This window comes from Gallinula chloropus (genome assembly GCF_964237585.1).
Source record: "Gallinula chloropus genome assembly, chromosome: 1".
In the NCBI taxonomy this organism is placed as follows: Eukaryota; Metazoa; Chordata; class Aves; order Gruiformes; family Rallidae; genus Gallinula; species Gallinula chloropus.
Genome location: NC_140085.1, coordinates 115,187,151 through 115,203,325, shown reverse-complemented (window position 1 = coordinate 115,203,325; position 16,175 = coordinate 115,187,151). Strand labels below are relative to the sequence as shown.

At 45.5% G+C, this 16,175-nt stretch overlaps 1 protein-coding gene across 2 annotated transcripts in view; it reads left to right on the top strand.

Annotated features, from left to right (window-relative positions):
* RUNX1 (RUNX family transcription factor 1) overlaps positions 1-16,175 on the top strand; it is a gene marked incomplete at both ends in the record, with an annotated part of 169,060 nt that overhangs the window by 107,838 nt on the left and 45,047 nt on the right. For both annotated transcript variants that reach the window (XM_084268270.1, XM_084268269.1), the window contains one exon: positions 12,666-12,770. In XM_084268270.1, the coding sequence (XP_084124396.1) occupies positions 12,666-12,770 (105 nt within the window). The remainder of the gene's footprint in view (positions 1-12,665; positions 12,771-16,175) is intronic.

Here is a 16,175-nt window from a genome sequence, read left to right as displayed (position 1 = left end):
CTGGAGTAACAATGAGCAGCGCTTGCCAGACGGGACAAAAATAGAAGAAACCCAACAGCAATCAAACTGAAAAAGAAAACAAAAAAAGAGTCAATTGATAGAGTTTAAAAACAGTCGCTTATTTATGCTTGGGACTGATAAGTGTGCGGTGCTAGCAGGACGCTGCAGCCAGTGTGAGGGCGGCTTGGCTGCAGAGAAACGGGCGGCCCCTTTGAGTCACGCTGAGCGCTGCCGTCACCCTGGGCACAGGCAAGGCTGGCACGGCCCTTGGGGTGGGAAAGCCAGGACAGGCATCTGCAGCGCCGCTCTCCCGGGGCTGCCGCTGGTGGTCCTGCAGCCCGCAGGTAGCTGCCAAAGCATGGGTCTGCCTTGGTGGTCACAGGGCTCTTCTCCCTCTGGCCTGGTCTAGATGGTGAATTTTTCTCTAGAAGACAGAGGCCAGAGGCTCTGTTTTTGCTTTTAAGTGACTTAGGGCTGCTTAGGTGTGCCATTAATTTTAATCACGATTACTGTGTAAACCAAGAGGCCGTGGAAGAGTTCGATCTGCAGACTCCCTGTGCTGGTACAGAGAGGCCAATGTCAATTTCAAGCCTGGCAACTCGAGTTGGCATCGGATTGATCAGCCCTTCCGAGATGATGGCTGCCTTGGCGCTAGCCTTTGGCAGGGATGTAGTGTAAGGAGGAGGGGAGGGGAGACTTTTCTCCTCACAGCAGTGCCGCCCGAATCACCTTCGGCACAGGCTGGGTACGTGCAGCTGGGTGTGCATGAGCCGCTGATTGTGTAAGGAAGTGTATGTGTGATGCAGCAGCTCCGCGCAGGGCTTCAGCTCAGAAAACATCATGTGGTCCATGGGGCCAAGCATGACTGTGGCTGGCTTTGCCAGTTCCCAAACACTCTCTGCTGGGTTACTTAAAATTTCGTCTGGGTGAAAAAACTCTCGATCAGAAAGCATCAACAGGAGAAAAATAATGGCCGAGCGATTTGGAGAACTTCCTGTCTCCGGGAGCATTACTGCTGTAAACAGTGGCCATGCCAAGTGCTGAACCACTGCCCTCAGCCCAATAACAATAAATCTATTTTTTGGTTCTGCAGAGGGCTGCCTGTACATTTTTGAAACTCGTGCTGACGATGAAGATGAGGCAGACACTGTCCTCTGAGCATATTCTTTTCTTTTTCTTTCTTTCCTCCTTTCTTCTTTTTCCTTTTGCTTAAGGAAAACAAAGTACCTCTCTAGATGAAGAGGTTACATAGTTTCAAATGATCTATTTGCCCGTCAGCTTCCCCCCTCCCCCCCCTTCGTTTTTATTTTGTTTTGCCTCTTTCAGAGGCTGCTAGGGTTCTGGGTTAAAAATAACATTAAATAGTTTTGTGTGTACCTATGCACCTATCTATGTATGTACCTATATGGTAACCTAAATAGCAGCTGCTGTCTTGTCATCCAAATGAAATCATTCTGAGAGATGAATTAGGACCCTGGCTTCAGGGCTGGCTAGTGAACTTCAGATGACTATTCCTATGGCATGCAGTTCTTGTCAGCTCACTCAGGATTTGGAGAAGTGAGGATGTTGCAAATCAGTGGTTTACAATTGCTGTCAGAAGAGTCTTTTCCAGCATAGTCATGTGCATAAACCCTCATCGGTCTGAATCAGTCTCTGTTCCCTTCAAAAAGCCCTTCAGCAACAGTGAAAAAAAAGAAAACCCACTAAAAAAACCCTCAACACCCCTCTTTTTTTATTTGTTACCTTAATCCTGTTTTTCTCATCATATTATTTCAACATAGTTTTCTCAGCCTCTCCAAATCGACCTTATTCACTTCACCTCTGTCCTGCATCAATCTCTGCCTCTTGTTCTCCTTCCTCTACTGATGCTTTTCCTGCCCATCCCCTTGGAGAACTGCTGCCTCTCAGCACAGGTTGGGATGCCATGCAAGTCTTTGCCTATCATGGGAGCAGAGTTTGGCCTCAAAGCATGATGTTAGGAACTATCCTTAATTCCTTCCAATTTTTTGGACCGTCCCCTCTGAGGACAGGGAGCTGTGGGTTGCGGGCAGGGAGCCGGCAGTGCATGGGGAGAGGGAGGAGGTTCTGGAGGCCAAGGCAGGAGGTGAGGAGGAGGGAAGCAGCTACTTTGAAGGCTTGATGCCATAAGAGCTCTTCAGCAGGGTGGTGCTTGGAGCAGCATGTGTGCACATCAGTTCCCTGCAGTTTAGGGGAGGAACCAAAGGAGATGTTTTGGCAAGCCCACAAAGTTTCCACAGGCTAGACTTTATGCACCACAACTCGAACAAAGCCACATCCATATCTGAGGCCACAGAGATTGCTCTGCATTTGAAAGCTGTCTCTGGTGGAACTTGGCAGGTTCCAAGTTTGTAATGGCAGTGTTATCTCCCCCATCGCTGGCTGCGTGTATATCCATCGAGTGACCCCAGACCTCTTCTGAGCTCTGAAATCAATGCGCGTTGCATTAGTCTAATGACAGCACAGAGAAGTCCCTTCTCTAAGAGAATAAACTCAGAGTAAACAGTCCCAGTGCACACTCCCACATTCAGCTAGCTACTGAAGAAGTGACTTGTCAGGTTGTCTTCTGGCATTCACCTGCTTCAGGCAGAAGTCCCTCGCTCGCTAAAATGGCCCTGATGTGCCTTTCATATTCAGAGCAGGGCATTGCTCTTCCAGAGAGCCCACACCTTCCCTCTTCCCCGTGCCCAGTGCCTCTTCCTGCAGCCATGCCAAAAGGCCATCCTTTCCATTGCTTTGTAGGGCAAGGAGCATGTTTGTTCCCAGCTCTAGCTCTGTGCCAGAGCGCCAGGGGGTATGCCAGCACCTGTCTGGACAGGTAGCCAGGATGGGGCTGACCCCAAATGAAATGCAGTGCTGGAAAAAGGGAAAGGGAATGAGGCAAAATCCTGGTCTGCCAGGGCTTTGTCTGGGTTCACAGGACAATGCACCATGAAACGAAATGCCTCAGAACAGGAACTGTCAAAAACCACAGCACCCATTACTCTGAGGTTTTCCCAGTGTCACGATTAGGCAAAGGATGGGAACAGGGCTTTGAGGAGTGAGGAGATCATGGGTTCAAACCCAAAAGCAGTCCTTGGAGAAGTGACTAGAATGAGGCACTCCCCTCACCCCAAACACCGCAGTCACCAGCCCTGAGAGCCAGGCGTGTGCCTGAAGGACCTCTCTGCCCAAAGGACCTCCCCAGCTGGGGTGAATTTTAGAGAAAAATTCACCATTCTGACAAGAACCAAGGGAGAAGAGCCCTGTGACCTGGGTTGAGGACTCTGCCACCCCACTGCAGCCACCTGGCCCGGGTGCCCTTTGGGGAGGTGCAAAATGTACATCTGAGGCACATCCTACAGAGAGAGGAGCTTCGCCGGGGTAACATTCTAATGCTTAAAGCAGGTGAAGGAGCCACCATGAGAGGCTGAGGCAGCGGGTGAGCCCTGAGAGTAGCTCCATGGCCAAACTGCCCCGGAAGAGTGGCAGAGGAGGGCTCAGAGGACAGGGATGGGCTTATCACACAAGGCTGCTTCTTCTCAGGGGCTGAGCTTGTGACCTGGAGGGCTGTTCAGCAGGGGAAGCCTCCTCAGATATCCACTGCATTTGCTTCTAGGCATAACCTGGACTTGGCAGGGGGGGAAGGGGGAGTGGTGCAATTTTGGACTTACGCATTTAGATCAAACCTGAATCCCACTTCAGGCAGCTAAATCCTCTTGTGAATCTGGGCCTTAACCTTTTCATGTCTCTCTCATCGCCTATAAACTGCGGGTGATAATTTCTACCTCAAAAAGCTTATTAATGGTTTGAAATTATAGCTGGGTTAAGGGCTATTATTAGGCTTAAAGATCCCCAGGCATTTTCTGTGAGAAGGTGGTAGCTTTGCATTGGAGTCATTTAGTTTTGAACTGTCCTTTCCACCTGGTGTTCCTGTTGCTGTTTCTGGACCATCCAGCAGTGACACAGCAGTCTGCCGAATGATCGCCTCTTTGTTCCGCCCTAGAGCAGGATGCACTTTGTGGAGGCTGAGTCCTTTCTGAACACTTAGGCACAGACAGCCCAAGCTCCTCTGTAGGAAAGCACCTTGTTTAAAATGATACTGCACCGAGAGGAAAAAAAGAAATCATCCAAATTGCCTGATTGGAGTGGGTCACAGCTTGAAAGTTCAGGTTTTGAGGTAGCCCACTCATAGGAGCAACCAAGGTTTACGTTAAGAGTCATCTTTGGGGGCAAAAGAATTCCACCTTCTCAAAATCTGTGTTGAAACATTAGCAACGTGCATTTATATAGATTTCACATCTACACTTAAAGTCTTAAAAATATTTTAACAATAAGCATTGCATTTTCAGACTCAAACTGTAATCTTGTGCTGCCACTCTGCTGCAGAAGCCAGGCACCCCATAGCATCTCATTCCTCCTGTGCTGTAATTATTGTCTCCACCCAAGTTCATAAGAATTTTATAGTGGTTACTGCAGCAACTCCACTTATAGTTAGAGGCTGCTTGGCTTTTCCATTAAAAGGTCTTCACCCCCCATCCCAGTCTTTTAATGCTTTAATCCATTTTGCAAACTTGATCTGCAGGCTTTCTGTCTCAGAAGGCATCCCACCCCAAAAATTCAGCTAAAACTTGGGCTGCCTTTCAGAACAACCCCTTTTTTTTATTTTTATTGTCAAACCTTGTTGTTACTCTGGTTCATGTGCTGACACACTGCTCATGCATATGTGTCACCTCCATCGCAAAGCCTAAAAGCTGGTATTTATGTAGGAGGTAAACCTAAGGATGCTAAAGTAAAAATAATGTTCCTGCCAGCCAAACTCCTACCACAGCCTGAAATAGTCTCTCTTCTGAAATTAGACAACATCACAAGAGAAGGGGATTCCTGGTGGTTTTGTGTGTTTGTGGATTGTTGGTGTTGGCATACAAAACCGGCTAACAATGTCTAAATTAACTACTGTGTGTCACCCTGAGCTGACCCATCGGAGACCTTCTTCTTGCCACCTTGGTCACAAAACTCTTGACCTTATATGTCTTCATTTAGTTCATATGTGTCGTTTCCCATAAACTCAGAGTTATTCTCCCACCTGTCTTCTGCAGCAGCTCCCTTCTGGATAAATGGCCATGACCATTTAGTACCCACACCTGGTATCTCCTGCCACTCAGCTGCCACAGTTTTGGTCTTATTTTTTTTTACACTAAACACAATGAATTGTTCTTTTGTGGCTCTCTGCTGAAGCTTTTTCACAGGAAAAAGTAACACAGAGTGAGTAGAAGCAGTAACCTGAGGGAAAGAACCCTAAGCAATCCAACCGAGACCGATACCTCATGTCTAACGTTTCAGACATGAACATTTCAAATGAGTGCAATTCAAATCCAAGGATTTTTAGGTGGAGAAGGGCCATCAGGTTGCCTCGCAGGCAAACAGTGGAGCAGCAGCGGCGGCAGCAGCGGCTGCACTTTTACACACATTGTCAGGCTGTCAGGGAAGGGATTAGCACAGAGGCCCCTGCGAGGCTGGAGGAGGCGGTGGATGGTATCATCATGACAGCACACGGGACTGGGAAGTGAAACCGCTCATCAGCGCAGAAGTGAAACTGGCTGCACACAAACTCTTGTCAAATTAAAATGTAAACATCTGGCAAAAAAAAAAAAATCCCAAACCAAAACCAAAAACCTGTGGCTGTGTTAGTGAGCTGAGTCCCACCCTTGCAACACTTGAAAATGTTGAGCGATCCCCAGTTGTGCATCTGAGACTGACTCTTCTGAGGGCTGCAGCTCAAACACTGAAGGTGCTGCTACAGTCCTGGATAAAAAAGCAGCGTTCAGGCAAAGATGAGATTTTTTGAGCTGATGGTGACATATTTCAGCTGAGAGGTGTGAGCACTTTTTTGTTTATACCAGCAGGAAGATGCCCTTTTCCCTGAAGAAAGGGATCTGAATGTTGATACCCCTATAGCATGGCAAAAAGGGGGATGAAAACCGACTTCAGGCCCAGCTACCTGTGTGGGCATTCTGTGGTGCAAGGAAAGCATGTGATGTAGGGGATTGGTCCTGTAGCTATCCCTGATGGCAAGAGGCACGTACAAAACACTGCCGGGCCTCACCAATTTAGCATCTGCTGGGATAGGTGCTGAGGGCCAGAGTCAGATCTATGTTAACAGCCAGGTCACACTGAGTACATACCCAGCTTTGGTGTCTGGTTAAATATTTCATGTCCACAGCTTGCAGGCTTTGGGCTGTGCCTTTGCCTTATGAAGTGAGAAGATTGTCAGGGACAATTTGCAGGAGAGCGTCCGGGACTGTTCTTAACACCCACACAGTGGTTTTGAGGTAAACTTTGATTTTAGTGCCTGCTTAGGTCGACATCATCTCTATCAGTGTTACTTGATTACAGTTATGTAATTTTGGTTGCTTAATATCATTTTCCATGTTGCCTTAAGTTAAATGCACAGAAGTTTCACCAGAATAATGCCTTGAAACACTTCCACCCCAGATACAACCCTCCTCCAGACCTCCAGCACCAGGAATCCCCAGGGTCAGGACAGGAAAGACAGGGGCCCTGCTGCTCTGCATCGCAGCATTGGACTTGTTAGCTGGAACAAACCAAAAATAATCTTTGGACAACAGGTGAAAAGAGAATGAAGTGCATGTCTCAGTTAAACACTGAGTAGCGCTGCAGGGAACTGGGAAGGAAAGGGAAGGGGAGTAGCCAGCGCTGGCCATGCTCACACAACAGCAAGTTGCTTTTCCACAGCTTATTGCAAGGCAAATTCAACAGTTCATAGCTAGGTCTAGTTTAGCAGCAGGGCCACTTTTGGCTATTTGCATGACAACTTCACCCCATATAAATACAGAACAAAACACCTATTGATTTAATATGATGGAGACTTCATTCTGGGTAAGTAGACGCTATGTAAACACAGATATAAGAACTTCCTGGAGTGAGACACTCAACAGAAATGTTCAAAAGTATACCTTTAAGTGGACCCAGGCTGGTTTGGCAGGAGGCAAGTGGGTGTATTTCCCAAATCTCCAACTTGACACATGCTTACACCTGCAAAACACCCATAGAAATGCACAAACAAATCCGTTGCCCCTGCAGCTGCTTTGCATGGGCAGCTCTTGCATTACTTTGGGCAATCGCCCCCATTTCCTGACATCTACTCGTGTTGGCATCTATCTGTTTGGACCGTTGGTCTGTGGTGGTAAGAGTTTGTAAACCATTTGCAGTGTCATAGCAGATGAGGTGAATAACATTTTTTTTTCCTCATATGTAAATTCAGTGGTATCTGTGGTGCTGATGGTAAACAAATTATGTTCTTTTTGATGCCAATCAGCTGCACCTCTTTTCTGATGAAATAGTCACTGGACCAAACGTAGCAGGCAAAGCTGTGTTCTGGTGGTGTGACACTGTCACCAGGGGCAGGAGAAATCAGTCACCACCCGAGCACACAGTCTGGACTTGTGCAGGTTTTTCGTAACTGGGCATGCAACTTGAAGACCTACCAAAATATTTCACTCGCATGATGAGCAGCAGCTCACTAAGGAAGGGGTCAAGTTCATCTGGCCCTGCTCATCCTAATTGATTACATTTGGAGCATTCAGCAGCCTAAGTGATAAGAACGGTGAAATTTGGCCCCAGTGTGCAATGGTTAATGTTTGAGAACGAATACACAAGCGTGCGTGTATTACATCTTGCCCAGAGATACCATCAGATATGTTATTAAAATGCAGTAGACATCTTTGCTTTGGCAGATGCCCAGGAAGATGTTGTGAGAAATTGTAAACATATATAAAATTGATCATTTAGGATGGTTTAATAAAAGTAAGTACATAAGCACTAAAAAGTAGAAGCTGGATTTAAAAAAAAAAAAGTATCATAATCTTTCTTACTAGAACCTGGAAGTCTCTCACTAATATAATAGAAAAGTCTGTAATGTAATTTGTATTGCATTTGTGTATTACATTTCACATTTTCCCATCTATACCTTTTGTCCTTGTCAGCACAAGCATTCTTGGCTCCTTTCCCTTTTTTATTTCTTCTTTTGATCTAATATTTTACTGTAACAATTTTTAAAAAAAACCAAAACCACAACAAATCCAACCAAAAAACACAACTCTAATGACACATCTGTGATCATCAGAATAAATCCCAAACCCAAAAGATAGTAACTGTAACCATATCATCTGTTGGCTTCCCTTTCCCTCCTACCCCAAACTCCCTGCCTTGGGCAAACTTGTGAAGCTTTAACTCCATTTTTTGTGTGTGTCCTCATTTGGATGAACCTTCGTCAATGGAACTGATGACTCTTTTTGCCTGAGAAAGAGGTGGATTAAAATGAAGTGATAAGTTCAAGATGTGTGTCTGTTCTCATTCCCCTTTGCATCTGCCCACGCAAGCGCTTATATTTTAAGCGTGCCTTCCTGGTGCCAGATCCATCTGGTCATGACACTGCTCAGGGATGACTACAGAAACACACAGGAGCTTCATGTGACCATGTTGTCACTTGGGATTAATTTTTTCCCCCTTAGTTCCTCTCAGACATTCCCAGGGGCCATGGCTTACAAGCCTATTGCTCCCTCTAGAGCCCTTCAGTGCTGTCCTGAAGGACCACTTCAGTAATCTCTCATCGTGCTAGATGTGAGCTCATTGCTCATTTTGCTTCCAGCCTCTAGCAGATGGGATGCAGACTTAACGCAGATTTCAGGTTTCTGTATTGCATTGTAGAGGATGGGCACATCTGGTCTTCCTTTTTGATGATCCAAGAACAGTACTGCTGAGCGAGTGCTGAGCGATGTTAGGCTTTGTGCTTCCTCTTAAGTTCTTGCAGCTTTGCACAGTGTCAGGGGATCTCACGAGCCATTCTGTAAAGTCACGAGCTGGGGGCAACTGGTTTAATCTGTCTGACTTCAGCTGCCAAGTCATCAGTGAGTCTTGAGGGCACTGTTGATTGTACAGTCTCTAGCAAACCCATCAACGGTCTCTAGGTAAAAGTCAGTATTTCATTTTGGCCAGAAATGCTACTGTTTCCATTATTTTTTTCTGGAAGGGTTCTGACCTTACTGTTCCTGCAAAAATAAACATTATTGAGCAACTTTTCCTACCCTAGTTGTGAGGGAAGACTTGATGGAAGCAATGAGTCTTGTGCTCTGCCCTCACACATAGGAGGGTATGCTCCCTGTCTGCGGGAAGGGTGTCCAGAGGCAGAGTCCTGTCCCGCATCTGGAGAATTCAGTCCTTGTGCTCACGAGGTGTGATGTGTCTATTATTTGGGCTGCCAGGGACAGTTGCAGAGAGAGAAACAGCCTCTGAAGTGACTCTTGCACCCCAGCAAGACACAGCTTTACAGTGACATCACCCTTAAGCCCTTCCACTATTGGCAAAGACTCACACGATGACATGGTAGTGATTGGCTTCAATATACTGAGTCACACATCACAGACGCTAGCTAATGTGTATATGGTTTTCTATAGATTTATGGGACTGTTTAACCCAGAGGGTCTCAGGTTTTTATGTTAGCCAATGGTGGGATACATGCTGACTTGCTGTGACTGCTGGGATGTCATCAAATAGTCATCATGACTATCTGAGGCACCCAAACCAGGCCAGTGTTTCAGAATGCCTTCTGGGGTCCCTCAGTACTTCTATGTTTTGGTGGCACCCACCCCCTTCTGAGCTGAGCAGAGACACCAGGTACTCAGTGTAGGTCTTCCACCAATAGTTAGGAGATACACTTCCTTAGGAGCCAGAAATCATGGCATCTAATAGAGGCTCCAGTGCTAGGGAGTCTGAAGTCAGCCTTCACTGACCAGTCTGGTATTACTTCCACCAGCCCAGCCTGCGCATATTGCGCGCACGCGCGCGCGTGTGTGTGAGTGTATTATGCAAGTGTATATTGAAAATAAAAGTCTGTATCATAATACATGATGAGTTTATAGCAAGGAGACATTTATAGTCCTGCTGTCACCCTGAAAGAGGTACATCCATAAACCACAGATTTCACTAACAATACCTCCAATCTAAACCTGCCTTTGTCAACCAGACACGTAAACGATGTGTGATGTGGAAGCTATGAATAAAAGTGATAAAACCACTTAATAAAGCTAAATGTAAATGGAACAGATTAACCAGAGAAAAAACACAGCCAGAATTATTGGTAAGCGGCAATGAGTGACACGGAGGTTTATGGTTATATAGTCTTGTGGTTAACCAGTATGTGGTTAATGAATAGTCTTCTGTCAACAAGAAGTAAGCTAAGTATCTTCCTGCTTTTGCCAACGTGTGTCACAGCCTTATACAGGCTCTGAGATCTAGCCTGTTCTGTAGAAAATCTTGAAAACAACTTCACCTTCCTCCTCTTCTTTATTCTGGTCTCTTAGACTGGTAATCTGGCTACTGGTGATGTGGCCACATTTTGCTACATTTCACTGCTAATGAATTTTTTTCTGCATTTCTTTTCTATCTGAAAAATCCACAAGAGTGTTATAAAGTAATAAATTGAGTATGTATTCTAGCAGAACAGCAGCAGTACCTTATCTAGTGCATCAGAAGTTGTCAAGAAAAACCCCAAACAACCCCACCTCATGAACAGGAAGCAAGATGGAAATACCATAGAATACTAAGGAGAATAAGTATATTTTCAAAGTCTCCTTCGCCTTAGTGATCTGGGAGTTGTATATATTGATAGAGGGCAACTATTTTTACAAAGAAGGAAGATCTACAGGTGCCTCTAATGTTTGTTAAGTATAATGATATGGGTAATAAAGTTTTTTGGAAGGAACGTTACTGAAATTTATTACTGATGCCTCATAGACAGATCTGCTGGGCTGATGGAGAAAGACTAACAAAGTTGTAAAGCTTTATCATGTATTTAAAGAGTGTCAATAACACAGCAATCCTTGGTCTGGGCAGATACAGGACTGAAGAGTTGAGGGCCAGAGACCCCAAGACAGGGATCCAAAATGACTTTTGCTTCTGTTGCAATTCTTTTGATCTCAGGGACTGCTTTCTAGTGAGGATGTGGAGGTGGGAAGGCACTGGCCTGGAATTTGTGAGGCTTGTGTTTCAGCTTCTGTTTTCTCAGGGCTGTGATTCAGGATTATAGTCGGATTTGGTTGCAGCAGCCAAAGTGGTTAGCATCGCTGGCCGCAGGCTTCCTGTGAGATCTTGGCCAAGACACTTTATCTCCCCACGGTTCCTCATCCATAGAGTGGGGAGAATACCTCCCTAATTCACAGGGATGTGATGAGGACAGTTTCCAGTAACTGCTATGTGTGTGTGCTCGCAGTGAAGTTGATGCAGACCATTAGCACCAAAGTAGGAACTGCATTAAGAGAAGTATTGAATTGCAAGTGAATGTGCATAAGGAGGCGGGGTGGGGGGGAATATTGCTGCTAGAAGCAGGCATTTATATTTACATTTAAAATTATATTTATTTATATAGATAAACGAAGCAAGCAATAAAAGTGGGAAGTCTTAGAAGGGAAGAAACTTAGCACGCAAGAGGGCTGGAGCCAAGTGTTAAAGCAAAGCAGGTAGACCTGCATGGGAACGCTCACACAGCATGAGCCCGAAGGGAGAGGACCTCAATTTTCTTACAACAGTTCCTGGTTATCTAACTTGGGGTGATGTCCCTTGATGTCTCTGACTGATAATGGAGATTCCTGTCAGTATCTGAGTCCTCCGTGATGCTGAGATAACAATGCTAAACCTGCTGACAGGCAATGTTTTTATTGTTGTTCAGGCCAAAGCCATAATGAATGCATACATGAGGTCTTATCAAAGATGCAGAAAGTTACTTTTGTTATTTAAAAAAATGCCTGAAGTAAACACTGGCATTGGCCAAAAGCAAATCCAGGGGCAGCGAGATCTAAAGGCATTGCTGTCACAAAGGGGTATGAGACCCTCCCAAGCAGCCATCAAAATATGTACCTTTACCAAGTCAGAGCTGTGCCACGCACGTAGCAATTTTGAAAGGCCTTCACAGTTTTCTTACTGAATAATAGAGAAACAAATCATGATACTCTGCTATGTCTTCATAAAATGCTTTAATTCTCTCTAGACAAGTTGTAGGGATTATTGCTGGGTTTTTTTTTCCATTCCCTTGTTTCTTGGCATCGCAGTAGCAGATTATTGTTTAAGGATTCTGGTTTGCAATATGGAATTGATCTAATGCTAGCTTCAACCACAAAGCGTGGGATTTTACGAGCTGCCTAGGGGATCTGAGCACCCAGTTCTCTTTAATTTTAACAAGCACTGTTGATCAGATTCCTGTGGCAGTTTTGGAAGGCTTAGCCACAATTTCTAAGCCTCTCTGAGCTAACACCCTTTAGAAAGTTCAGATAATGTACCAGCAGTCATGTAGATCAGATAAACTCTAACTGTTGGGGTAACCTCCTTTTTCCACAAACATAGTGTAGATCATTTAAATAGAAATTAATTTTTTTTTTTCCCCTGAAAGCATTGAGCAGTTGCCACAGAGGGAATGCATCCAGCACCGGGTCGTTGTGAAGCCATACAGCCGGCTGCCTGGGTGCATATCTGCCTCTCGATACAGACAGCTCAAGTGTTTAAGGGCCATTTGGTGTCTGCTGGTGCTCCCTGGCAGGAGGAGTCCACCCTTTCTCCACACACGTGCTTAGTAACATTTTTTTTTCCTCTTGCAGGGAAAAGCTTCACGCTGACTATCACGGTCTTCACCAACCCACCACAAGTAGCCACATATCACAGAGCCATCAAGATAACAGTGGACGGACCTCGCGAACCCAGAAGTAAGTGAGCCAGCGACGGCATTCGGAGAGGGACAAGTTGACGGTTTAGCGTAGGGGTCCATCACCCGCGTCATGAAGCGCAGCAATATGGCGTGCATGTGGAACAGCAGGGAGTGTTTTAAGCCAAGGCTGTCCTATGAATGGCTTTAATTACGCCTTCCTGAAGCCTTATTTTTCACGGGTGTCCAGCTGATCTAGAATACGACTTGCATTGCATTTCTAAAGCATCCACCCAGGGATGACTTGGATCATACCCAAAAGCTGACAGAAGGGATGCTGGTAAAAGGTGGGCAGCGTATGCCTTACGCATCATTTCTTGCTAGTCTTGCCTTTCAGATGTTAAGAGGGTTTTAAAGCATTGGAAACCAATATGCCATTGATCTAACTTTTCAAGCTCAGCCACCTTGCAAAAATAAATAGATGCCGGAGAGAGGACACCTGGTTGCTGCCCTGAGGAGTTCACTGGGCTTCATGCCGTCGTATAGCTTAGGAGCACCCATTTTCACAGATGGACAGTATTTCATCTCTTTTTTTTCTTAAAAAAAAAAAAGAAAATAGTTTGTTTGTTTTTAAGAATTAAGTATGAGGAGATGAACAGTTTGATATCTCCATGGGGAATACCCACACCTTTCACACTGCCAGTTGTTTTGTTCGGTTGGCAAGGGCTGGCTGTTTTGGCTGGGGGGTGAAGTGAGGGTGGAGGAGATCTGCAGCTATAGATGCTTCTGCAGCACATGCGCTGCTTGTTACCAGAGGCAGTCGTTAACCTCAGTCACTAGCCCGAATGGGGAATTTTCATATTTTTATCGAAATGCCCTGATGGAAATTGAGGTTTGTGGTTAGTTTCTTGCACTCCTTCTGCATGCTTGGCAGAAGTTCTGGCTGTTGCTTAAGCGAAATCGTCCCAGGAGAAGAGAGCAGCAGGATTCAAACACCCACTAGAGAATGAGACTTGCAGCTCGGGGTTGCTAACTGAAAGGGGGGAAGAAAAGAAAGGTTTGAAGCTTCAACTAGAATAGCCTAGAAAACTCATGTCTTTCTTGCCTGTGCATTTTCTTCTCGAGCCTTTGTTTTGTGAGTCGCGTCATGATGCTGAATGCGTTTAATAGAAAAATTTGACCTGTGTTTTTTGGATTTGAGGCCAGACTTTAAAACAAATACTGCTGTCGGGGTAAGGCTTCCTATTTAGTTTATATTTCTGGGTTTTGAACATCGTGGTTGAATTGTCCCTGAAAAATACCCCTGGTGAAATAGGCAGCTGTGCACATAGCAAAAATATTTGCATATGCAAGTCTTAGATTTGCATATGCGATTACCTGGGCATGTTCATAGTTTGCAGACAACAAATAAGCTTTAGGCTTTTGAATATGAGTCTGCTGGAACAGTAAGAAACAAAATCATCCTGCAGGCATACTGCTGTTTTAAATCAATTCTTCAGTTGGTATCATAGTTAATATTTAATAAGATTCTACATTTTAAAAAGGAAGTAGAGATATAATACATAGTGAAGTCACATACGTGTCTTCCCGACTCAAACGTATGTAAAAGCTTCCTTGTAAATAATTTCACTTTGTCATAGGCAAATAAGCTGCAGAGCAGAGGCTTTGTGTGTGTCAGGAGGTCAGGCCCTCCACCCCCGCCCCGCTCAGGAGGAACGCACAGCTCCTTTTATTGCCGTGTCATTCCACGTGGGGTGGAAGGGATTATGCTCCTTTCACTTGTGAGTGGGCTGCAAAGTCCTTCAGTTTGACTTCTCACCAAAGGTTTCTGTGCCGGAGCGGCTGCCGCCATCAGCTTGGTATCTCCTCTTTTTATGTGTATGACCGAGGTACAGACTGGCCTGAAGAAATGCACCATGGACTGTGAAGGGAAAAAGAAGTGGTACCCAGGGCATCCTCCATTCTGAGACAGTTCTGGCGGGTTTGGGCTGTACGCCTATTTTTCTACACCCTCGCTCGGTGGGTGCAGCCTATTTTGCATTGGTTCAGCTAGATGGGTTACGTGTGCCTGCGTAACCTCACATGCAAGATCTGTGGTCAGAGGTATCCAAACATGCATGCTGTGTACCGCAGGGATTCAAAAGGGCATCGGCCTTCTTGTATTGAGACTAGAATCAAAGTAAAAACTGCTGGATTAGAGCGCTTCTAGTTCCAGTGATCGATATTCGGGAGCCTTCGCGCTCACAGATCCATGAGTCACTCGCTCGCCCGAACTAAAGGAATTACAGAAATACTGAGATGTGCTTTCTAAGATGCGAGAGGCTGAGGGAACTGGGCTTGTTCAGCCTGGAGAAGAGGAGGCTGCGGGGGGACCTCATTGCAGCCTTCCAGTACCTGAAGGGAGCTTATAGGCAAGAGGGGATTCGACTTTTTAAAAGAGCAGATAATGGCAGGACAAGGGGGAATGGACTAAAGCTGAAGGAGGGAAGGTTTAGATTAGATATTAGGGGGAAGTTTTTTACAGAGAGTGGTGAGGTGCTGGAACAGGCTGCCCAGAGAGGTAGTGGATTCCCCGTCCCTGGAGGTGTTCAAGGCCAGGTTGGATGGGGCCCTGGGCAGCCTTGTGTAGATCCAGGCCTGGAGGTTGGTGTCCCTGCCTGTGGCAGGGGGGTTGGAGCTCTGTGATCCTTGGGGTCCCTTCCAACCCAGACCATTCTATGATTCTATGATTCTATGATATGCCTCAATTCAAAAGAAACCCACGGAACACAGTAATGGGAACAAAATTAGATAAAGCCGGCTTACAAAGGTCTAGAAATAACACGCTGAAGTGCAAAACCAACTCCAGCAACAGTTTCTGATTCGTTTAATTTATGTTTATAATGGTTCTCAGACAGTTTGAATTCTAGCGAGTGCCTGCATGCTCTGTGAAAAACGCTGGAAGGCAAGAGGCCGTTTCTAAGGATGGAGGCCATCTGAGACAAAAGTCAGAACTTCACACCAGGATGGCTTTTAGTTACCTTTAAAACAAGCAAACGAAACAACTTTAATTAATTTAAGAAATATCAGACACAGTTTTGTTTATCTTCAGAGAATGTTGGATCTAGAGCAGTTTCTGAGCCAGAATTAGATGGGTTCTCAAAGTGGGTATTTTCTCTTCACCTGGGCATGCTTGAGGAAAAACAACTTTAAAAAGTAATACAAAGCAGGGTATGAAACCATTTTTGGAAAACAGTAAAATGCTCAAACCAAAGGCTCCAAAAGAAAATATGCAAAGCACAGACTTTTTGGCTCAGTGGGATGTGCAGAGATGTCATGCTGGGTGACGATAACACAGTGTGTGTTATTACCCCTGCCACCCTCACTCTGCACAAAGGTCTGCAGGCTTTGGGTACCTGCACATCCCATTGTTCATTTGGTCACAGTTACTGTGATACCCAGGTCTTTGGCTAGAGACATATTTACA